General features: G+C 55.5%; 1 protein-coding gene across 2 annotated transcripts in view; it reads right to left on the minus strand.

Moving 5' to 3' along the window:
- Positions 1–24015, minus strand: part of NOL4L (nucleolar protein 4 like) — a 125158-nt gene that overhangs the window by 88002 nt on the left and 13141 nt on the right. Inside the window, exon 1 of one of the 2 annotated variants that reach the window (XM_070248034.1) lies at positions 3434–3532. The exons of the other annotated variant lie outside the window; for it this stretch is intronic. Coding sequence (XP_070104135.1) covers positions 3434–3472 — 39 coding nt within the window. The 5' untranslated portion in view covers positions 3473–3532. Of the gene's footprint in view, positions 1–3433; positions 3533–24015 lie in introns of those variants that run through there. 2 annotated transcript variants of the gene reach the window in all.

Here is a 24015-nt window from a genome sequence, read left to right on the forward strand (position 1 = left end):
AATAAGCAAGTGGCCTGCTCGTCACAGCTACTGAGGACAGTCTGGAATCAAACCCAGGATGCTCCAAAGCCAGAGCTCACTTCTATGCTCTCATGCTTCTCACATCCCTGGCAAGGCATTTCATAACCTGTGAGTGAATGAATAAATGAATGAAGGAAACCAAGATCTCAGGATCCCAGTCCAGTGCTCCCTGGGCTGAACCTCCATCATTTCCTGGCAGCATGGACATGAGCCAAGCTCCAGCCGCCTCGGATGGTGGCGGGGCTGACGGGCCGCCTGAAGCCGGCTGTCAGGAGCTCGTCTGGCCACAGCCGCCAGCAGGGGAGACCAGCTGGCGGGGCAGGGTCCATCGGCCCAGGCCTGGAATCTGAGCCGCCCTGAGAGGCCCAGTTTCTCTCCGGGCCCCCACAAACTGGCCTTTGTTCCCCAGGCCGGCCAAGACCCAGCAGCTCGGGCTTTCTCTCTGCCTGCGGCACCCGCGCTGAGCCGGTGGGGTAAATGGGCCAGCCTCCCCTCTGTCCATGCCCAGGACGTTGCTTCAAGACTAAATGGAGATGTAATTTTCTATACAAATCCATGACAATTTAGATGGAGTGATTGTAATTGGCTTTTCAATGGGGGTTTTGTCCAGCGCTGGTGGCTAGAACTGGGTGGCCTGTTTGAGGCAGGCTCCATTTAAATGACAATAAAGCAATAATATTGAGGACTTGTACAGTGCCCAGAGCCCCTCCTGGGCCCCAGTGGAGCCTCATGTTTATGGATCTCATCCTTGCCCGGGGCTGTCTGGACAACCGGGTGGTGGGGGGCACCGAGCCCAGGGAGGGGCTGCCACATCTGGGGCTTCCAGACACAGGGCTTCAGGACGGCTGGGGCAGGGCCCATGTCCACGGGCTTACCTGCCCCTCATTCATTACCCACTCACCCACTGGTGCCACCTGAGGGCTGGCTGCCCTTCCAGGTGTTGCGGTACCAAGTCACAGAGAACCCTCCCGGGCGGGTCAGAGGGAGGAGGGCACAATGGCTAGCACAGCCTGAGGTTTGAGAGCATGACCCTGAGCCAGACAGCACGGGTTCAAATCCTACTCCCCTCCTTACTAGCATCCCGAGCTTCACAGGCTACTCCGCCTCTCTGTGCCTCTGTTTCCGGGCCACAGAGTGGAGCTGCAATAGAAGGTACCGTGAGGGCTCAGCAGAGAGCTGGTCCGTGGAAGGCGCTACTGTAAGTTACTGCCACGGTTCACTAGCAGCTCCAGCCCTGCTGTCAGACTTGCTGGGTGACCGGGGCACGTGATTTACCCTCTTGAAACCTCCACTGGCTTCTCTTTATGGTGGGGCTTTTCGGAGAGCCTACCCCACAGGGCTGTGAGGATTTCAGGAGAGGATGCAGGAAAGTGCCTAGCACAGAGCCTCGCTCGCTCCATCAACATTAACTCTTGGTACCCTGACTCTCCTTGGCCTTGAGGGGCTTACCACCCGGTGAGAATCGTAAAGTGAGTGTGGGAGACAGAAACGGAAGGAAAGAAAGCTCACAGGAAGCCAGGATGGAGCTCTCTCTGCCGTGAGGGGAGGCACCGTGAGGGAATGATCCAGAGGGGCCTTGGGAACAGGGTGGGGTGCGGGGCTGTGTCAAGGAAGGAAGGCTTCACAGAGGAGGTGACATTTGGACTGGCCCTTGAAGGATGAGTGGAATTTTGCCAACAGAAAGGGTGGACACCAGTGCCGTCCACTGTGGCTACAGAGTCACAGGCTGTCTCCTAAACGAGTGATTCCTACCTGTGGGAAAAGCCGAGGTTGGGGAAATGCGGGCAGGTGCTCATGGAGGCCCTCCTGAAGGAGCGATGTTGGAAGCATATAGGAAGGGAAACAGCCTGTGCAAAGGCCCACAGGTGGGAAGGCAGCTGGCGTCTGAGGCACTGGTGAGTGGATGGCAGGGAGACTGTGCAAAATGTGGCTGGAGAGATGCGATAGAGGTTGTGGCTTTACTCACAAATAAACAGGCGGCCATGGAGGGATTTTAAGCAGAGGCAGGTGACACCATCTAAGCTGCATTTTTCGGGACCCCTCTGGCTGCTTGTGCAGAATGGGCTGCAGAGAGGAAGGGGTAGGAGGGAAGGCAGACAGATCGTGGGGAACCCGTGGGGTCACTGTGGGGCGGGACGTGGTTGGTCCAGGAAATAGCAGGTGCTCAGTGAGTGTTGGCTGGATGATGGGTGGGTGGCGCAACATGAGGGGCCGTGTGCAGCTGGTACATAAGCACAGTGGAAAGAGATGAGAGGGGAGAGGTGAGGGCCACCTCCCCCCTCCCCACCCCAGGCTAAGGCTCTTGGGCTTTTTCCTGAAGGCAGCAGGGCGCCAACATAGTTTTTCTCCAGGCAGGGAAAGACCATGCTGAGATTTGTGCCTTTGAAAGAGCATTCTGGCTGCAGGGTGGAGGGGTGGGAGGTGGTGGGTGGGCGAGGCTGGAGGGAAGGAGGCAGGGAGGGAAAGTGGTTAGTGTGGGCTCAGAGGCCCCAACAGGCATCCTGGCCATCGCCTGGCTTCAAGAGCAACAAACTTCATCCTCAGAGAGGTCCAAAAACTAGTCCTAGGTCACAGAGCTTGTCAAGGCAGAGGTGAGGTCCCACCCCCAGACAAACGCTTTTCCCTTTGGCATCATCTGCCTTGGTCGCTAATAAAATCCATTATGAATAGTCTTTCATTGTAACTATCAGCTGTAGAACCCTTACTAGGAGCCCAGGAGATGGCTACTGTTATCGTGCCCATTTTACAGACAAGGAAACCAAGGCTCCAGAGGCTAAGTCACTTGCCTAAGGGCACACAAGCTGGGAACTGAGACCCAGGCTCTGACCCAGCCAGTATGACCCCAGACCCACACACCAGAGGTCCTAACCAGGCCACAGGCCAAGTGGGGCCTACAGACATATTTTGAGGGGCGTGCAGAGGTTTATTACAACTTTGAATTTATTGCTAATATTTAAAAGTTGGAAATTTCATGGAAGAAGAAAACCTGAACTTAGGATGGCCCCCCTGATGTTGGCAGCCCTAGGACCCAGTGGTTGAACCTTATCCATCTTGTGGCCCCCAGGGTCAGACCTTCAGCCTGGGCCCCTCCTCTGGCTCCAGACGTCCAACTGGACATATCTGAAAGCAAGTGCGTGTCCTGGGCCCCTCTCGAGGGCCAGGGAAAGGTGTCCATCTACTTCTCCAACAAGCATTCGGACCAGCACCACCCCTCCACCGTCCGGCCATCACCACCAAAAGCCTTCTCCATCTCCACTTGCTCAGGCCAAACACCCCGGAGTCACCCTTGATTCCTCCCTCTTTCTCTCACACCCCCCTTCCCCCACCCATCCCATCCACCAGCAAATCCTGTCGGCTCCACCTTGAACCTTCCAGAATCCAACCACATTCTCCCACTTCCCCTGCTCCTGACCTCCTGTCCCAGGGGCTGCGGGGTGCTGGGGAGAGGCATGTGCCGGCATTGAGAGCCCTGGGGCCTGGCTCCAGCCCCCCTTCTCCCGGTTTCAGTTTCTTCATCTGTAAGAAGAGTGGGATAAAGCAGGTCACGTTGACTCCGATTATCCTTTTGTCCAGACTTTTGAGCTGGGAAGAGCCAGTTCACAAGACACTTTGTGTTAAAATTCTAGTTCCTTCCTGGCCTGGGCAGGACACAGGTGAAACACAGGAAGAGCGTGTGGGTGTCTGAGGCAATGACTATCTCGACTTTCAACACCCTGGGGGCGGTTCGGGAGCTCCCTGTGGTGGAGGCTGTCTTGTTCACCACTGACTGGATCCCCAACATCAGAGCAGGTGCTCAGAAAATGTTTGTTGAGTGAATAAATGAATGAATGGACCCTCCTGACCCTCCAAAGGCACCCTGAGCATTTACTCACTTTCAGAGGACCTTGATTTTCCCATCTGAGAAACAGGTAGAGGAACCAACCATCGCCTTCTCTGCCATTGCCTTCCTTCCCTGGAACAACTAACACTGATTGAGCAGTTACTATGTGCCAGGTGCTGGTGTAAGCACCTTACATATGTGAACTCATCTACTCTTCACTGTAACCTCAGGGAGTAGGAACAACTCCCTTTTATGATTGAGGAAACTGGGGCCCAGAGAGGTTAAGTGACATTACCAATGTCACACAGCTCATAGATAGCTGAGCCAGAGACCAAGCAGGCAGCCTGGCCCCGGAATTCTCATTCTTAAACACTGTTGCAGGCTGCCCTTCAAGAAGAAACGAGGTTTGGGGAAGCCTGCCCCATGGAGGCAGCCCAAGTTGCAACAGGTATATAGTGGGCAGGATTGCCAGCTCAACAATCCTTCCATGGCTCCCTGCTGCTGGTCAAATAATACCCAAGTACCCACATCTGAACTCGGGGTCCCTGGAAGTCCCTCCAGCTGCATCTCTTTCTCCCTCAGGCCCCAGCACAAACCTGATACTCCAGCCGTCCTGGCTGCTCCTCTTCCCCATCAGCCTATGAGCTGTCCTGCCTCTGTGCCTGGACACGCTATTCCCTCTGCCCAGAAGGCCATCACCTGGCTCCTGAGCCACCCCATCTCCAAGTTTCATTCAAATGCCCTTCTCCCTTCCTCCTTCCCTGCCAAGACTTCCCTGACCCTGGGTCATATTCCTCTCCTTGAATTTCCTATAGCACTTTGCCAACAAGGATAATATAGTTAACGTGTCTCAATATGCCAGTAGGTACTATTAACAAGGCTGTTTTACAGATGAGAAAACTGAGGCACCAAGAAGGGAAGTAAGTTGCCTAAAGTGACATGGGACAGAATCAGGATTGAACCCACATTTGCCTGACCCAAAGCTAGACCTCCAAGCCCTGAGTCAGACCACATCTCCTGAAATCCGTCTGAGTCTTAGCTGCCTGGCCAGGAGCGATGCAGCCTGAGGGTAGAGGCCACTTTTCACTCCTAGCACACTGCCGCGCATACCGCAGGTGCTCATTCAAGATTTGCCGGTGCCTGAGCAGCCTTTGCCTTCTGCATGAGTACGTGCGGTCTTGAAGGAGAGTCTCCGGGCCCCACGTGCTGAATTTGCATTCTTCAGGTAGTTATTTGGGAAGAGGTTCGAGGCCCTCCGAAGGCCTAGGGGATGGGACAGGACGGTGGAAAGTCCACAGGGTCAGCAGTCAGACAGACCATGTGACCTCAGCTCCCTGTAAAGTGAGGATTTCAGTCCTGACCTTGGTCATTGTGAGGGGACGCACAGTGCCAGTGTATAGTGAGCACTCACTGTCCAGTCACCACCGTCACTAGTTAATGGTTCATATTCTCGACCTTGCTGCCAGGAGTGGAGGGCGATCTGACATCATCTATTAAAGAACAAAAAGCACATGCCCTCGGACCCAGCATCCTACACCTCGGTCTAAGCTCACAAGTGCATGAAAGGGCCATCTATATTCAAGGACGTTCACTGAAGTCTTGTTACGAGAGCAAAATATTGGAAACAACCTAAACGTCCATCAACAGAGGACCAGGTAAATAAGTTACGGTACATCCATAAAATCGAATACTACGCAGCTGTAACCAAGAATGAGAAAGTTCTTTATGTCCTTACATGCTTATGCACTGACAGCTCACAGAGTTACTGTTTAATGTAAAAAACAATCTGAAGGATGTAAGAGCTAAAACTATAAAACTCTTAGAAGAAAACACAGGGATAAATCTTTGTGACTTTGGATTAGGCAATGGTTTCTTAGCTAGGACACCAAAAGCACAAGCCATAAAAGGAATAATTGGACAAATTGGACTTCATCAAAATTAAAAACTTTTCTGCATCAGTGCATACCGTCAAGAAAGGGAAAAGACAACTCATAGACTGGAAAAAAAGATTTGTAAATCATATATCTGATAAGGAATTTACATCTGGAATATATAAAGAACTCTTATAACTCAACAGTAAAATAAGGAATAATGCAACTAAAAAACACCTAAAGGATCTGAATAGACATTTCTCCCAAGAAGATATGCAAATGGCCAGTACGCACATGAAAAGTTGCTCAACACCGTTAGCCATCATGGAAATGAAAATCAAAACCAGAATGAGCTACCGCTTCACACAGAGTAGGATGGCTTTAATCAAAAAGACAGATGAGGGCGGGCCCGGTGGCGCAGGGGGTTAAGTTCGCACATTCGGCTTCAGGGGCCCAGGGTTCGCCAGTTCGGATCCCGGGTGTGGACATGGCACCGCTTGGCGAGCCATGCTGTGGTAGGCATCCCACATATAAAGTAGAGGAAGATGGGCACGGATGTTTGCTCAGGGACAGTCTTCCTCAGCAAAAGGAGGGGGATTGGCAGTAGTTAGCTCAGGGCTAATCTTCCTCAAAAAAAAAAAAAAGACAGATGATAATAAGTGTTGGTGAGGACATGGGAAAATCGGAAGCCTCATACACTGCTGGTGGGATTGCAAAATGGTGCAACCACTTAGGAAAACAGTCTGGCAGTTCCTCAAAAGGTTAAACATAGAGTCAGCCTATGACCCAGGAATTCCATTCCTAGGTGGAAGAAAATTGAAAACATATCTACCCACAAACTTGCACATGACTATTCACAGCAGCATTACTCATAAGAGCCAAAATGTGGAAATAACTCAAATGTTCATCAACTGTTGAATAGAGAAATAAAACGCGGTATCTCCATACAATGGAATACTATTCAGCAATAGGAAGGAATGAAGTGCTGCAACACAGACAAACCTTGAGAAGATCATACTAAGTGAGAGAAGTGGGGCACGAAAGACCACACATTGTATGATCCCATTTATAAGAAATGTCCAGGGAGGCAAATCTATAGAGAAAGAAGCAGCTTAGAGGTTGCCCAGGGCTGGGGGAGGGGGCCGGGGGAAAATGGAGAGTGACTGCTAATGGGTATGGGGGTTCTTTTTTGGGGTGATGAAAATGTTCTAAAATTGATTGTGGTGATGGTCGCGCAACTCTGAAACACGGAAAATCATTGAATTGTATTCTAAATGGGTGAATTGTGTGGTATGTGAATTATATCTCAATAAAGCCATTAGAAGAAAAAAAGCAACCCACAGAACAGTGTACAACATATTTTGTATAAAAATAGAAACAAACTTCAGAAATATATGTGCATATGTGCTTATATAAATGTATAAAATATCTCTGGGAGGATACCCAAGACAGAAGAGTGGTACCCCCTGGGGAGGGGAGCTGGGTGGCTGACGGGCAGGCCAGGAGGGAGACAAATTTTTTCACCGTACGGTGGTAGCTGATGAATTGCTTTTTTAAATAATGAGACTGTACTACCTTTACGAAATGTTACACTTAGGAAAAAGATAAACCAGTGGTATTTCACCGGCCCTCAGCCAGAGGCTACGTGGAGCTAGGCAGCTCTGAAACACAGGAGACGGAGAGAGAAACCAACTTCCCAGCTTTCCATGCCTTGCGAACACCCATCCTCTCTTTTCTTCCTCACACAAGCCCAGCTGGGTTTCAGCACCAGCCTTGATTCCACCAGCCAATCCTTTGGCTCCTCCTTCAAAAAGGGCCTAGAATCTGCCCACTTCTCACCCACCATGGGCACAATTCTGGCCCCAGGTGCCATCCCCTTTCCCCTCTCACCCAGATCATGGTACCAGCCCACTCCTTGCTTCCACCCTCCAGTCGATACTCCACACAGATCTCTACTTGCCTGCCGCCACTCACCCCCACACCCTGAGCTCTAGCCCCTTGACCTCCTCGCTGTTCCTCAGACTCCCTGGGCACTTCCTGCCTCAGGGCCTTTGCACTTGCTCTGCTCTCTGCCTGGAGTACTCTCCTACCACATGGAGGCTCCCTCGCCTCCGACAGGTCTCTCCTTATAAGGAGACCTCCCGAGACCTCCCTATCTCAAATAGCAGCCCCCAGCCCTATCTCCTTTCTCTGCTTTAGTTTTCGATATATCACCTGACACGTTTGATATTTACCTTTGCTCATTTGCAGTCTGTCTCTCCACCCCCAAATGGAGGTTCCATAGAAGGTGGGATTCTGTGTCTTTCCCCAGGACCAAGAACAATGCACATTGTAAATGCTCAAAAATATTTGACAAAATAAAACTGTATCCTAAGAAACTGTCAGAGATCAGCGGAGGTTAGGGAGACAAGATGACTACGGGTAATGCAGTATTTTGATTGAGATCCTAGAACAAAAATAAACATTAGGGAAAAACTAGTGAAACGTGAAAAAGGGGTGAGTTTAGTTAAGAGTGATGTCCCTGTGTTGGTTCCTTAGTTGTGACAAACATACCCTAACAGTGTCAAATGTCAACAATGGTGAAACTGGGGGAGGGGTATATGGGAACTCTCTGGATGATCTCTGCAACTTTTCTACAAGTCTAAAACTATTCTAAAATAAACCATTTACTTAAATTTTAAAAACTTGTTGAATAAGTGCACAAGTGTGCAAACTGAGGCTCGAAGGTGAAGGCATTTGCTGCAGACTATGCAGCCGGTGAGAAATAGGGGCTCAGGGCAGAGAGAGCCGGGAAATGTCCCCCAAGAAGAGGAGGCCCCTGTCACTGATGATCCGTTTATTTTACAATGAAGGGCAATGGTGTATTGGGGGAGGGCGGAGCTTTTCTTTCCAAATATCACAGGAAGCTCAGATGTTTTATTGAGAACCTACGCCTGGCCCTGTAGAACTCAGAAGTCAAGCACGCTCTCCCAGGCAACGCCTCAGGAAATTGCCCTTTTCTCCTTGGCTCCAAGGAGGCCCAAATAGCCTCTCCAAGTCATGATACTGTTTGCCAAGGGTATTTAGCTCTGTAGCTCAGCATCTCAAGCTGGGTCATACAAATCAGGGTAGGGGACAGGGAGCGGGCTAAGGGAGGTGGTCAAGGGTGGTCCAGGAAGGGAAGAGAAAAGGGACAACTTGAGCACCTACTAGGAGCTGCCACAGGGCAAGACATTTTAGACCTACGTGACCTCATTGCAGGCTCCCAGCCCTGCAAGGCTGGTTTGGTCACTCCTGTTTCACTGATGAGGAAACCGATGATTGGAAAAGGATGCAGTTGCAGAGTGATGAAGCAGCACTGGGATTCCATCTCCTGGGCCTCATCCTGAACCCCTCTCCACACCCTCCCTGCCTCTAGCCATGCCGGCTTCTCTCAGAACCACGTCTGGGCCATATGCTCCCTCCTGCCACAGGGCCTTTGCCTATGCCGTACCCTCTGCCTGAAACACCCTTTCTTCCCTATGACTAAGTCAACTTCTACTGGGCCTTCAGGACTCGGCTCAAGGGCGACAGCCTCTGACGGGCTGAGTGATGCGGCCCCACTGCTGCCCACTGCGATGCCCTTGTTGAAGTCCCAACCCCTGGACCTCAGAAAATGACTGTATTTGGAGAGAAGGTCTCTAAAGAGGCAATTAAGTTAAATGAGGTTGTTAGGGTGGGCCCGAATCCAATATGACTGGTGTCCTTATGAGAAGAGGAGGTCAGGACACAAAGACACACAGAGGGAGGCCCAGATGAGGACACAGGGAGAAGACGGCCGTCTGCACTCAAGGAGAGAGGCCTCAGGAGAAACCAGCCCTGCCGACACCTTGATCTCGGACTTGCAGCCTCCAGAACCATAAGGAAATCAGTTTCTGTTGTTGAAGGCCCCAGGGCTGGGGCACTTTGCTACAGCAGCCCCCAGCCAGTGAACAGGCTGCCTCAGAGAAGCCCTCCCCGACCCCACGCCCAGTCAGGACCTTGTGGGCACGTCCCCTTTGCGGCGCCTCCCACGATGGCAGTACCCTTCCTGTGTGACCACTGGCTTCACGTCTACCTCCCCCCGCGGGCATCATGAGGGTACAGACGGGGTCTGCCGTGGTCTCCACCAGGGCCTGGCACCGTGCCTGCGCACAGTAGGTGCTGAGGGAGTGAAGGGCAGGCAAAGCTCTAGGGCCTTGGGGATTCTCCTGCCTCCCTTGGTGCCTTTATTTCCCCGACCGTGAAACAGCAAATCCAAGGCTTCTGGAACTTTAAAACTTCATTCCTCTTCTGAAGCAAATATTTCTTTGGGGGGAGGGGGTTCCTGGGGCCCCTCAGCTCTGTCAGGCTTGGTTTTTCCCAGCAACTTTTAATTCAAATCCTTGCAGAAAAACATAAAATTCATTCCTGAGTCAGCACAAGAAAACATGGCCGACCCTCTGCTGCCTGTCCCTGTGCCTCCTTGAGCCCTGCTCTTCCTGGTCCCCCGTCTCAGCCCTGCCCAGATCCTCCCAGTTGCCTGAGGCTACATTCAAAGGCTTCCGTCCCTGCAAACCTCACCCTCGGGAGCCTGGAGACATGAAGTGGAGGTTCAGAAAGGGAAAGACAGCGGCCCCGAAGTCACACAGCCGAGCAGGGACTCGTGCATCTGTGAATCTCTGCTGGGGCCCATTCTTGTCCTGTGGGGGCATCAACTGTGGCATCTGCCCACAAAAGTGCCCTCAGCCCTGGGGAAATTGCCCTACCCCCTCCCTTCGCCCCACCCAGCAGGTCCGCTTCAGACTGAGGAGGGACTGGCAGGAGCTGACCTCAGGCACAGCAGAGGTCCCAGGGCACAGAGAGAAAGTGACCTGCCCAAGGCCACACAGCTGGGAAATAGTGGAGCAGAATGCAGGAACTGGGTTACGTGGCATTGATCCAGCCCCCGCTGCAGGGCCCAGGGGGGATCCCAGGAATGGGGCAGACCTGAGTTCAGACCCAGCCAGGCCATCTCAGGCAAAGGACTCCATCTCCCTGGGATGTTTCCTCCACTGTAACTGGGGTTATTGGTGATATGGGGATATGGGTGACTGGGGATATGGTGAGGGTTACATGAAACAACCTTAAGGTTAACATTCACTCATTAATGTTAAGGGTGAAGCCATTAACACAGACCCTGCCTACTACATAAAGCGGGGTCCGCCCGCTCAGCCCATTCCATAAAGCGGGGTCCACCCTCGCCCTCCCCACCCCGCCCCCATGGATGGGCCCCCCCCTGCTGCTGTGCTGAGCTGAGCTGCCCTGTGGTCCCGTCTGCTGAGTCACGGCACCAACTCTCCTCATCACTTGCTTTGGGGACAGTGCTGAAGGGGCTCAGGGTAGCTAGGTAGAATGCTCTCAACAGCTCCTCAGCCTCTGGTCACTGCTTCTACAGACACACTCTGAAAGCAGGACCCCGGGCCTGCTCGGCAGGGAAGTCAGGAGCAACCCGGCCAGCTTCCTGAACCCCCGCTGTGTGGGCAGGCCCCGGGGCAGGAGGGCAGGGGCTCTACCCCTACCAGGCTCTGTGACCTCTGGCAAGCCCTTCACGGTGGACAGGGGGCGAACTCGGACACCAACCAGTTCTCTCTAGCTCTAGAAACAGGCTCTGCACGTTAGCATCTGCCTACGTATGCATCAAATATGCCTGGAAGGACAGACGTGACGCTGGCCTCTGAGAAAGGAACCGAGCAGCTGGGGGAAGACAAGGGATGGGAGGGGCATCTTTACTGTATCTTTTTCAACTTTCAATTTCAGATCATGTGAATGCACTGTGTACTTAAAGTTAAAATGAAAAATAAGAACAGAACCTAGAATTCTGGCAGGAGGGATTAAAGCCACCAGCTTCCCGAGTTTGCTGGCCCTCCTGCCATTCCTACAGACAAGTGACAACTGGCCAGAGGGGCATGGCTAAAAGGGAGCGAGCCAAGTGGGGGTCATTTCACTCTATGGGCCTCAGTGTCCCCAGGGGATGAAGGGAGCTGTTGAAATCCGCATCATAACCGAACTCCGATTTGCTTGTCTCTTCTTTGGATCGGATCTGGAGAGCACATGAAACCGTCCATCACGGGAGTCATGGGGCGAGGGCTGGGTGGTGAGCTCATGAAAATCCAAGTGGCCCAACACTGAATGAGATGACCAAGGGCATCACCTGGGCAGCCCTCTTTTTTTACTGTGCGGAAACTGAGGCACAGAGCTGGAAAGGGACCATGTGCCAAGATGACACCCCCAGGCTGGGCATGTCACTGCCCCATCGCCCTACACCACTCCTCTCCTGACAACTACAACTGGGGGGCTCTGTCTGCATAAATTTGCCCCTGCACCCTCAGGAGGCTGCATGGGCAGGTGGAGGGTCTGGCCTGGACATGGCCTCTTCCACAGCCCAGGAAGGCTGGAGGGTCAGCCGCGCCGGGCCTGGCTAGGCCTGGCAGGCTGCGGTATGGAGTCTGGTCTTTGTCCTAGGAGCCCCTGGGGAGCCACTGAAGGGTTTTAGGCTAGGAACTGATGTTGTCTGATTTATGTTTCAGAAGATTGCTCTGGCTGCTGGGTGGAGAATGGACCGGAGGGCGAGAGGGGGAGCAGGAGGCTGATGCCGAAGGCGCTGCAGCCGGGAGCAGTGGGAGAGCCGTGAACGGGACCGAGGGACGGTCAGCTGATTATAAACGGAAAAAGTAAATTCCTCCTTGGGTAGTGAGTCCCCTGTCCTGGGAAAGGTTTAAACCCGGTCCAGTTGACAACATGACAGAGCTGTTATAGCAGGGACTTGATAAGGTGGACCACAATGTCAAGATTCCAGGATGTCTCCTCCAAGAAGCCTTCCCTGACTCCCAAGGCCGTTGGCAGCCCCGAGGGTGTCCGGATCACAGCACTGATTATCCTGGGTCATAATCATCAGTTTCCAGGTTTCCGTGCCCTTCCTCACCACGAGGGCAGGGGCCACTTTTCTCCTCTCTGGTTTCCCAGTGCTCAGCAAAGAGCCTGGCACACAGTAGGACCTCATCCATCACTTCCTCTCCCTTCTTTGTCCTTCTCTCCCCAGCACCCCTTCGCCCAGGTCTTTCACCTGGGTATCCCCAATGTCCAGCTCAAATGGTGGCACACAGTAAGTGCTCTGTAAATGTTTCTTGAATTAGATTTTGTCTAATTCTAACACACAGTAGGAACTCAACGAATGTTCAGCCCCTTCTTGAGGGCAGAGTCAAGCAGAGCAGTAACACTTTCTTTGTTCTGACCCTGCTCTAAGCACTTGAGGCAGGACTATCGTTATGTTTATTCTGCAGACCAACTAATGAAGGCCTAGAGAGGTGTGGGAATCAGCGGGCCACACAGCTGGCAAATAGCGGAGCGGGCATTTGAACCCAGGCTGTCAGGCTCTGGGACTGGACTGTGTGGCTTTGCTCCGAGGGCCCAGGGGCTCCCACTGTCCCTGGCACAGAGTAGGTGCTGAGACATGTCGGTAGTGGGCCCCAGAAAAACAGCGTCACCCCCAACGCAGCTGCCACAGGGATCCGCAGCAAGATGCTTCTCTCCTCCCAGGCTCGGGTCTCTCTCCCGCCTGAGTGGGCCAGGCCGTCCCGGGGGGCTGCTGCCAGCCTAGGCCTGCCCAGGCCCTGCCGCCCACGCGGCCTTCCCTGAGCCGCCAGCAGGCCGGCAACGTGGCCTGCCCCAGGGGATTGAGCCTGGGCCACGGGGCGGCCCAGACAAAGGCCGGCAGCGTGCCCGATCCCCTGGCACTCAGGCTGCCGTCTCCTCCTCCTCTCCCTCCAGGGCACAGGTTGGGGGCACTGGCAGAGGCTGTTTTCAAAAAGGAGGTGGAGGGAACGATGAGGGACAGGGCTGGGCAGCACCAAGGGCTGAGGCTGGAGCAATCAGAATGACGGGCGGGGAGCAGAGCAGTCTGCAGGGCCCAGCAGCCCAGAAATCAGGTGGGTGGGGAGCTGGCAAGGTCACGGCCGCAAGCCTGCCTCCTCTCCCAGCCCCCGCGTCGGCACCCACCAGGCACTGATGGAGGTCTGCTGAATAAGACCACTCCCGGCACTGAGTGCCATGCCTTCAGGGTCGGGTGGGGGGCCCTGGGCTCACAGTGTGCAGATCCCCACAGCCAGGGATGGGGCTTGGGACTCATGCTGAACAGAGCAGGTATGGAGCCAGCTATTAACTATCTCCCCATTTAGCGGAGAGGAAACTGAGGTTCAGAGAGGCAAAGCAACTTGCCTAAGGTCACACAGCTGAAAGTGGGGCAAACACGAACCCCACCCAGGTCGTTCTGATTGCAATAGACAGCATGCTTCCCACTGCCCTGTCTTTTTACAAATAATTAATTCCTACTATAAATAGAAATGACAACTGTGCCTAGGGCATTACCTGTATCAAGTCACTGAACCCTCACAACAACGCTATGACGTAAGAACTATCGTGATGCCCATCTTACAGACGAAGAAACTGAGGCCTGCAGGGTGGAGGAACGTGACCAAGGACCAACAGCGAGTGTGTTGTGAAGTGGGGTTCAACCCAGCCATCTGGAGCCTGAACACTATACCACCACTGTAGCCCGAATAGATGGAGAGATGGATGGACGGATGGGCCCACAGACGGACTAAAGAATGGGAGCCCCGCCCTCTGTGCACCAGGCCCACGGCCGGGCATCCAGTAGGTGCTGGGCCAGCCGCAGCCGTGACAACGCTTGCTTTCTCATGCAGCCCCTGCTGGAGGGGCCTCGTGTCCCCAGCAGGGCTGGAGCTTGGGGGCCGCGGGCCGTGTGCCCAGGCTGCCGGGGCGGCCCGAGCTCCCTTGCCGAGCCGAGCGGCGGCATGACGGATGTGCCCGCCGCCGCGGGGAGCCCGGGGTAGAGCAGTTGCCAGGATACAGGCTGCTCTGGCGGCCCACACTCAGACCTTTGTCACCATCTCAAGGACCTTTTTTTCCTCCTCCTCCTTTCTCACTGGAGCCAGACCCGGCACGCAGGTGAGAAGCTGCAGCCAGCACCACCAGCAGCCCCGGTCACAGGGGACCCACGGGGGGGCCCAGGGCCCCGGGCAGGGGCGAGGGAGGCAGAGGCAGAGACCCGGAGCCTGCGGTGGGGGAGACGGCGCTCCGCGGGCAGCCCAGCCACGGCTGGGAAAATCCTGATGCCGGGATGCTTCTCTCACTGGCTTTCTTTCTCCCAGCTTCTCTGACAAGAAATGAGCCTTCGTCGTTTTTCTTAACCACACAACACTGGAGGCATCAGCTTCTGGAAGTAAGGGTGGTGCCTAAAGAGCTGGGTGGGGCTGGGCCTCTGGGGCCCAGGGCAGGGGGACAGGTGTGGCACCCCTTGCACAGCAGGCACTAATTGGTGGGCCCTGAGAGGGGATTAACTGGGCCCTGGGGAACTGGCTGAGGACGAGGCCACGCCCCAGCCAGGGCCCCGCTTGGGGACAGGGCTGTGGAGGGGCCCACAGCAAGGATTCTCAGCTCAAATCCTAGCTCTGCTCCTTGGGCCAGTCGCTTCTCTTCTACGTGCCTCGGTTTCTTCCTCAAAGAAGAGGGCGGTTGTGAGAATGAAAATATATCTGTTTAAAATACCTAGCCTACAGTGAGTGCTCCATGAAAGATCCCACATGCCTGTTCGCTGAGATGCCACAGGGTGCCTGGTCCCAGGCGTGGCATTAAGGTCTGGGGAGGCAGGGGGTCTACTGCCCACTTGTGGGACACACGCAGAAGCTGAGGCTCTGGGAGGGACGGCGTTTGCCCAGGTCGGACCCCCGGAGGGTCAGACACCAGGCTGACTGAGTTCCACTCCCTGCCAGGTTTCCAGGTTGCACAACCACTCTCTCAACCTCCCCGACTCATGGGACCGCACTTTGACTTTGAAAATCAGATCTCAATGCCACCTGCCCCAAACCCTCCTTGGCTCCCCAGTGCCGGGATAAAATGCAGGCTCACTGGGCCAGGCATGAGAGGCCTCTGTGACGGGACCTGCTCGCCTCAGCTTTGAACTGTCCTTCGTGCCTCTGCGAGGCTGTCTCCTCTGCTTGGGACGCCCACCCTCTGCTTAGTCTTGAGCTCTGTTTACAGCACCCCCCCACCTCCCCAGTAGCCCTCCCTAGAGTCATGGGCCAGAGGGGAGAGTGCACCTGGCCTGGCGGTTAGACCCTATCTCTCGAATCTCTGCCCCACCTCGACCTGCCACAGCTGCCTGGCTGCAGCCTTTGTCCCGGGCCACCGGCCTCATAGCAGCCTTGGCACCTGAGCAGACGACCCATTTGTGCCCACACGCCCCTGCTCACACAGTATGCCTCCCATGCCCCTCCCCATACTGCTCAGCAGCCCCTGTCCCTTCGAGTCCAGTTCAGACCCTCCCTCCTCTTGAGCCTTTCGCTGACCACCCCAGGCTGCAGGCAGCCCTTCGATCGGCTTTCCCTGCAGGAGTTGCTGTGCCTCCCTCCTGTGTGCTCCTGAGGCCTGGCGGCGGGAGGGAAGTCGGGGGTGGGGGGGGGGAGCTCCACTCTTATTAGGACTGACTCTGGGTCAGGCCCTATTCTAGGCACATGACCACGCAGATCTGGATTATTCCACCCCACAGAGGAGCAAAGGGACGTTCAGGCTTGGGAAGATTAAGCCTCTCTCTTGCTAAGGGCCTGAGGCCCTGATGCTAAGATGGCACTACAGGGTTGCAAGGGCTGTCACTGGGCTTGCATTCCTTGTATTCTCCCACCTGAGCCAGCACAGGCCCAAGGCAGTGGCAGTGGTGACAATAATAGCAGCAGTAATACTACCTGCTGGCTATGGACACCGCTTAGGTGCTCGGCTCCAAACCCACACAATCCTAAAGTTAAAGATGAGGAAACTGTGGCCCAGAGAAGCAAAGCAATTTACCCAAGGTCACACAGCTAAAAAGCCACTAAGCCAGGATCTGAACCCCATGATCAAAAGGCCATGATGTCCCCGAGCCCAGGACACTGCCTGGTTTCCCAGCCGAGCTGGCACCAGACACAGGCAGCTGTAGCCCAAATTCTGGCCACCAGGCCCTAAGCCTGTCCCGGCGGCCACCTGCTAATTAGCCAGGCGGCTTCTGCTTGCTGAGTGGCTGCTTTGGAGCAATTCTCCCAGGAAAGGCCGAGCTTGCAGGAGCAGGAAAGGTAATTGCTAATTTGCACGAGAGGAGACAGGGGACGAAGACGCCCGTGGCTGCTGGGTGAAGCCCGAGCTGCTCTCACATCCACGTCCCGCCGCTCACCATGCAGCACGACAGCTCCCGAGACGTGTCTGTCCCTGGGACACATCCACACACAGTCCCCATCCTGTCTGGGTCACTGCGCCACGCCCCAGGAAGAGCCAAAGAGCATTAACACGGCCCGCACTCTGCTGGGGAGCACTGCGTGGAGCGGGCGGAGCGGGGGCTCGGCAACTGCAAAGCTAATGACCCGAGAAGGGTTCCAGCGTCTTCTGGGCACTCTGTCCTGCTGCTCACTGAACCTCACAGCGGCTCGGGGGTGGGTGCTGCGCTCGGCCCCTTTCACAGGGGAGAAAACTGATACCTGGGGACAGGAAGTGACTGCCCAAGGCCACCCACTCGGAAGGGAAGGGGCCAGGACGTGCCCTCAGCCCGTCTCGCTCCAGGGTCTGTGCTGCACCCGCTGTTCTCGAAATTGAGATCGTCCAGCTCCATCTCCCATTTTGCCGCTGAAGAAACTGAGGGCAGGAGGCTACATTACAGAAAAAGTACCGGCTTTGGAATCCCTGCTCTGCTCTCATGTCCTGTGTGCTTCAGGACATAACCTTTCCTCTTTGTGACTCAGTTTCTTCATCTAGAAATTGGGCCTAGAAACCCCTGGGCTGTGTGGGCACTGGGGAAAGGCTGTCTGGGGCCTTCAAGGCCCTGAATAGGGATGGGCTCCCTGATCGCTCCTGCAAAGGGGTCAGATGGTCAGCCTATTGCCCAGAGCGGGCTGATGCAGGGCTGGGCTAGAGCCCAGGGCCACGAGCCCCATGTGATGTGAGCTGAGGCCGCAGCAACTGAGGAGCAGAGACTGGTGGACAGGGTCTTCTGTCAAGGCTGGGGGGGCCAGCTTGTGGCCAGGAAGGTGGGTCAAGGGAGGAAGGGGGTCCCTCTGCACAAAGCTCGCTGCCAGCACCTGGTTGAGCTATGATCAGCTCCCCACGAGGAATGGCCAGCGCTGGGGTAGGTCAGGCTGACCTGGGGCCAAATCCTGGCTTCCCCTACACCAGCCGGGCATCATGCCCCTCTCTGAGCTCAGCTTCCTCATTCGTAATGCCCCACCCCGCAGGGCCGTCCCAAGACTCAGGCTGATCAGGACGACAAGGCACCGGGGGCCCAGCTGCTGGGAGACCAGTCTGGAGACCCAGCCCTCCCTACCCAGCAAGGCCAGACACCGGATGGACACACAGGCCTAGTGGACAACCACGTGAGCCCAGACCTCTTCCTCTTCTCAGAGACCTGCCCCGGACTCCGCCCGCCTGTGGCCTGAGCTTCCCCACGCTCCGGGCCTTTCAACATCGTTACAACAGACCTCCCGACTCACCAAGCCATGCCTTACAAAACCTGCTCGGGGACCACAAATCTGAAAGCCGCTATTATTGCGTGGCGCCAGGGATGTGTGCGCACGTGTCCATGCTCGCTGGTAAGGGAGGACAGGCTCCAGACAATCCCCACTGTCCTGCACCGCTGGGGGTCCAGGAGCCAGGAGACCCACATCTTAGCCCTCCATCAGCCCTGCCTCCCTGTGGCCCTGGGCAAGCCACTCACCCTCTCCAGGTCTCAGTTTACCCCTCTGTAAGGCGGGGCTAGTATTTCCAGTCCCCTCTTCTTCTTGGAGTTCTTAGAAGACTCAAGTGATATGACAAATTCCCAAGAGCTATGAAGACAGTTCAAAGCCATACAGATGTCGGGTTCCAGTTCAAAACATTTGCTGAGCACTTCCTACAGGCAGGCCCGAGGCTGGGCACTTGTACACACACTTCCTGGAGTGTTTTCCACAAGTCCCATCCCATCAACCCTGACATATGTTATGGGCATCACATCCTCATTCTGCAGATGAGGACATTGAGGCTCAGAGAATGACTTGCCTGAGGTCACACAGCCAGAAAGTAGTGGACCCAGGATTTGAACCCGGGGCCGTCTGAGAGTCAGCCACACGGAGTGAGGAGTCAGGACGATGGTGTTCTCTTCTCCTAAGCCCCTAGTGGGTGTTAAACTCCACCCCACAGGTTGAAGAAATGGGGAGCAAGGCCCCCACCCCAGCTCCACCCAGGAGGCTGGCATCCTCAGATTTCACTGGGATGGGCTGGGAGAGGGCAGAAATCATTTTGTTCTGGGACCTATGGTCCTGAGGGGTACACTCTGGTCTTTTGATTCCCAAATACAGGGTGTAGGGGAGCTGGGGATACTTGCCTCCTCAGTATTCTTCAAACCCACCAGACATACTCCTGCCTCAGGGCCTTTGCATTTACTGTCCCCTCTATCTGGATGCTTTTCCACCAGATACCCACATAACTTGCTCCTGCACACACGTGCTCCAGGGCTTTGCTCAAAATGTCACCTTCTCAGTGAGGTCCTCTCTGACACCCTGATTAAAATTCTAATACCTCCCACCCAGCACCTCCGATTCCCCTCACTCTGCTAGGTTTTTCTCCACAGCATTTACCAGCATCTGACAGGCTGGGAGATTTCTTTGTTTATTATGTGCCATCAGCCCCCGCTAGAATGCCAGCTCTCCGAGGGCAGAGATTTTCATTTGTGTCTCCAGAGCCTGGCACAGTGCCTGGCACAGAGCAGTCGCTCTGTAAATATTTGAACAACTGAATAAAACTGAGGCCCAGAGAGGGACAGCAGTGGGCCCCAGGCTACACAGGGAGCACAGAGGCATTTGTGTCCAGGCCTTCTGCTCCCAGCCCCCATCTTCTGTCCCCTCTCTTCACTGGCACAGGATGGGCTTGGTTTTGCCGGAACTGGGGGTGCGGGGGCCTGGGTCCAGAGGCAGGGGAGTCAGCAGTGGGTGGGAGAATAGCCCCTCTCCTGGGGCCCGTGTAGGGGCAGGGGCAAGGGGGTGTGCACAGTGTGTACACCAGGAGGCCCCGGCTCCCCACCTGCCCCCTCCCCATCCCACATCCCGAGGGCAGGACTCAGAATAGACCCTTCTTTTCTTTCTTGCCTCCTGACTTAGGGAACAGGGTCTTCCCCCAGAAACAGCGGCTCCTACAGTGAGGGTGGCGGCTCCTTGCCCTTCCAGCGGTCTCCCTGGAGGACGGGCCTCCGCTGTCACAGACGAGGTGCTGAGGGCAGAGGAGCCAGGGCACCATCTGCCTAAGCTTGCTGGGGCAAAGCCAGACCTCAAACCCTGCTCAGGCAAGTCAGGCTTACGCACCTTCCCCTGCGCTGGGCCCCGTGCTGGGTGCCAGGTCCAGGGGGCGAGGAAGAGACCTGCCTGTGGCTGAGGGAGGGAGGGAGCTGCCTGCCTGCTGGAAGTGGCAGGTGGCCATAGCTGGGAGCAGCTGCTGGCCAGCCAGCCCGCCTGGGCTCACATCCGGGTACCACCCTTTGCTCAAAGGGGGCCTCAGGCAAGTTGCGTAAGATCTCAGTGCCTCACAGGGTTGTTGCAGGAGCCCAGTGTGCAAACACACAGGAAGCACTTAGAGCAGCCTGGCACCTAGTGAGCACTCAATAAATGTGAGCTGACACACCACCAGCCTCACCATTGCCACCATCACCACCATTACCACCATCATCATCACCACCACCATCATGATCACCATCACCACCACCACCATCACCACCACCATCATCATTACCACCATCACCATCACCATCACCACCACTACCACCATCACCATCACCATCACCATTACCACCATCACCATCACCACCACCACCACCACCACCATCACCACCACCACCATCACCACCATCCTCATCATCACCATCACAACCACCATCATCACCATGTTCTATAGCATCTCTCCCGCATGATGGATTCTGAGCTCTGCCAGTGCAGGAACCACATCTGTGGGGCTCACCACTGCACCCCAGAAAGCTCTCTGAGTTGCTGAATGAATAACTGGGTAAATGGATGAATGAACGACAAAGAGGATTTATGGAGAACAAAGCAGCTGATACGAGGAAGAGGAGGAGGGGGAGGAGACTGTTAGCTGCATGCCTTCAGCCCCCGAGCTCCCTCCACCTCATTTCTCTAGCTTCTGCTCCCATTTTGGCTGTTGTCCCCTAGAACCCAGAGCCTCCCTGGGCCTCAGACTCTGGTCTCTGCTCTGAACACAATGGACCAGACTCAGCTCCCTAGGCCTCTCTCCCCATGTTGACCTGCTCTGCGATACTCAATAGCTCCCACTGCCTGAGATCTGGCATTCTGGGGCCCCATTAAAGGACCATCCAGGCACATCTCCCCAGCCCCAGACCTCCCTTCAGGCCAGCTTCTCTTCCCCTCTTCCCACAGCTGTGTCCTGCCCCGCCTGGGCTTCCCAACATGGCGAGAGCAAGTCCAAATGCCTCCAGGTGCAGCCTGGGGCCTCCGTGACCACCTGCTGACGCTGCCAGCCTCCTCTGCTCTCTCAGCCCTGGGACTGCAGGACCTGCTTGTTGGGTGGGACCCCAGCCATTACGCCGGCTCTCATGTTGGCCCCACAACAGCCCTGGTCCTCCATTTTGCAGAAGAGGAAACTAAGGCACAAAGAAGAGAATTGAAAGGCTGGAGGCATTCACTGAGCAAATATTTACTGAGTGCCTACTATGCACTGGGTGCTGGGGACACAGCAGGGAGCAAGACAGCACCTACCCCTGTCCTCATAGAGCCCAAGGGGAATACACACAAAAACACAGCACTGGCCAGAACACACACAAATACAGCCTCGGTGAGATGTTGACAAGGGCTCCGAAGCTGGAGTAAGGGGCTTGAGAGAGACGGGGGACAAAGGGCCTTTTGAAAAGGCAGTCAGGGAGGGCCTCACGGAGGAGAGGACATTTCAGCAGGGCCCCGCGAGGGCTGGCAGAACAGCCTGGAGGCCACTGTGGCTGAAGGGCAGTGAGCAGGAGCCCATAAGTGGAGAGAGGGGCCAGAGCTGGGTCTTGAGGGCCTTGTGGCTTTTGCTCAGAGGGGGACGGGGACCCACAAGAAGGTTTTGAGCAGAACATGGTCAGGGTCAATTTTTAACACAGCTCTTCGGCCGCTGTGGGCAGCGGGAGGAAGCAGGAGGCCGGACAATGAGTGCTATTGCCGGAGAAGAGGTGACAAGAAGTGGGGTGGGAGGGGGGATGGAAAAGGCCCCGCCCTCCCCACACGCCCGGAGTCCCACTTTCCCAGCAAAGGGGCACTCAGAGGAGGCAGACATGGGCGTGGCAGGGTTAGCCTGGGGACACCGGGCAGAAGCAGCCCCTTGAGCTCAGCAAGCCTGGCACAACGGGGACAGGGGCCCGGCCGCCTGAGCCAACCCTCCGGATGGTCCAAGGCTGCCACCCGACCACCAGCCAGTGGGCTCCCTGGGACTCCAGCTCAGGGGGGCAGAGACCAAGTCTGTCCAGCTCACCACTCTGGGCCCATAGAAGGTGATCAGTGAACCTTTGTGGCCCAAATGAACAGGACCCGTACCTAGCAAGCGCCAAGCAAAGCCTGCTGAGCGAGTCAGTGAACGAGTGGCTTGCCTGCAGCCCTGTCTGGTTTGCTGGTGGTTTCTCAAGTTAGTGTGAGCGCCTTAAAATAACTGCAGCTGCTGCCAATCACAGAGCCCCACCGTGGGCCAGGCCCAGGCTCAGCCTCTCACCTGTGTCCAACAACCCTGCACAGCAGGGTCTACTGCTATGCCCATTTTACAGAGGAGGAAACTAAGGCCCAGAGCGGCTAATTAATTTCCTCAAGGTCACGCAGCTATGAAGCAGCACAGGATTTGAACCCAGGGCTGGGTTCTTCTCGGCTACACCGTTAATACCTCCCAAACTGGAACCTCATCAATGACACCATCAATTCAATTATAAATCCCCAGAGGGCAGGGCCCTGCAGGTGGGGTCTCTGATGAACAGCCCCAATGCTCCGTCACCTCTCAGGCCTTGCCTTGGCTCTTTGCTGCAGCCTGGAACCACCTTCCTGATAAGGGAGCCCAGGCTGGCAGCGGGGAGCATTTTCAAGAACAGTAGGGCTGAGAAGTGGCAGCAGAGGGCCTTGAAATCCCATCTTCTGGGGCCTGGCCAAGGGCTCTCCCCACCCCCCAACCTCCATCCCCACTGCCACCTCATGTCCCAGCACAGGGGCAGGAGATCGAGTCCCCAGGCCAGAAGCCCTGGATGAGGCAGCGTCTAGTTCCTGGGGCTGATGACAGAAAACCCTTCCACCCCGGAGGCCTGTCTCAAGATCCAGGCCATTGGGCCGACCTCCGGGCTGACCTCTCACCTCTGCCTCTTGCCAACGTGGGCAGAAGCCATGAAAGCTGGGCTTCAGGACCTGCAAGGGGAGCTGGGCATTGAAACCACATGCACAGTGTGCACAGCAACTCACGCACAATAGTCATCACAATAATAGTAACAACAACAACAGTGAGGACAGCCAGAGCTCCCGGAGCACGCCACCGCGGGCAGCCCTGCACTCGGCCAGGCTTTAGGAGCCCTGATTCTCACAACAGTCCGGTGAAGCAGGGCCTATCATTACCCACACTTTATTCTTTTTGAGGAAGATTAGCCCTGAGCTAACATCTGCTGCCAATCCTCCTCTTTTTGCTGAGGAAGACTGGCCCTGAGCTAACATCCGTGCCCATCCTCCTCTACTTTATATGTGGGACGCCTGCCACAGCATGGCTTTGCCAAGCGGTGCCTTGTCTGCACCCAGGATCCGAACTGGCAAACCCTGGGCCACTGAAGCGGAATGTGTGAACTTAACCGCTCCGCCACCAGGCTGGCTCCTACCCGTACTTCCTAAATGTAGAACTGAGGCACAGAGAGGTTGAGTAAGTTGCACGAGTCACACAGCGAGTATATGGCGGATTCAGGATTCAAACCCAGGCAGCCTGGCTCCAGGGCCAAGTATATCAGGGAGGTCCGTAAGCAGCAGGACCCCTCTGACAGGGAAACTAGGTGGGAGGGGCTGGGGGGGCTGCTGTTTTATCGTTGTTGCTTTAAGGCCTGAGCGTGTGTGTGTGTGTGTGTGTGTATTACCTTGAAAAAATCTGTGTGCCTTTTGTCGACAGTGCCCCTCTCGCCTCCTGGGGGGCCCTATCCCCTCCTCCCCCATTTCACAGCTCATCGCCTCCTAAGAGCCCCCTTATAGTCCCTTCTCAGCCTCTTGGGGC

This window comes from Equus caballus, chromosome 22, assembly GCF_041296265.1.
Source record: "Equus caballus isolate H_3958 breed thoroughbred chromosome 22, TB-T2T, whole genome shotgun sequence".
Classification (NCBI taxonomy): Eukaryota; Metazoa; Chordata; class Mammalia; order Perissodactyla; family Equidae; genus Equus; species Equus caballus.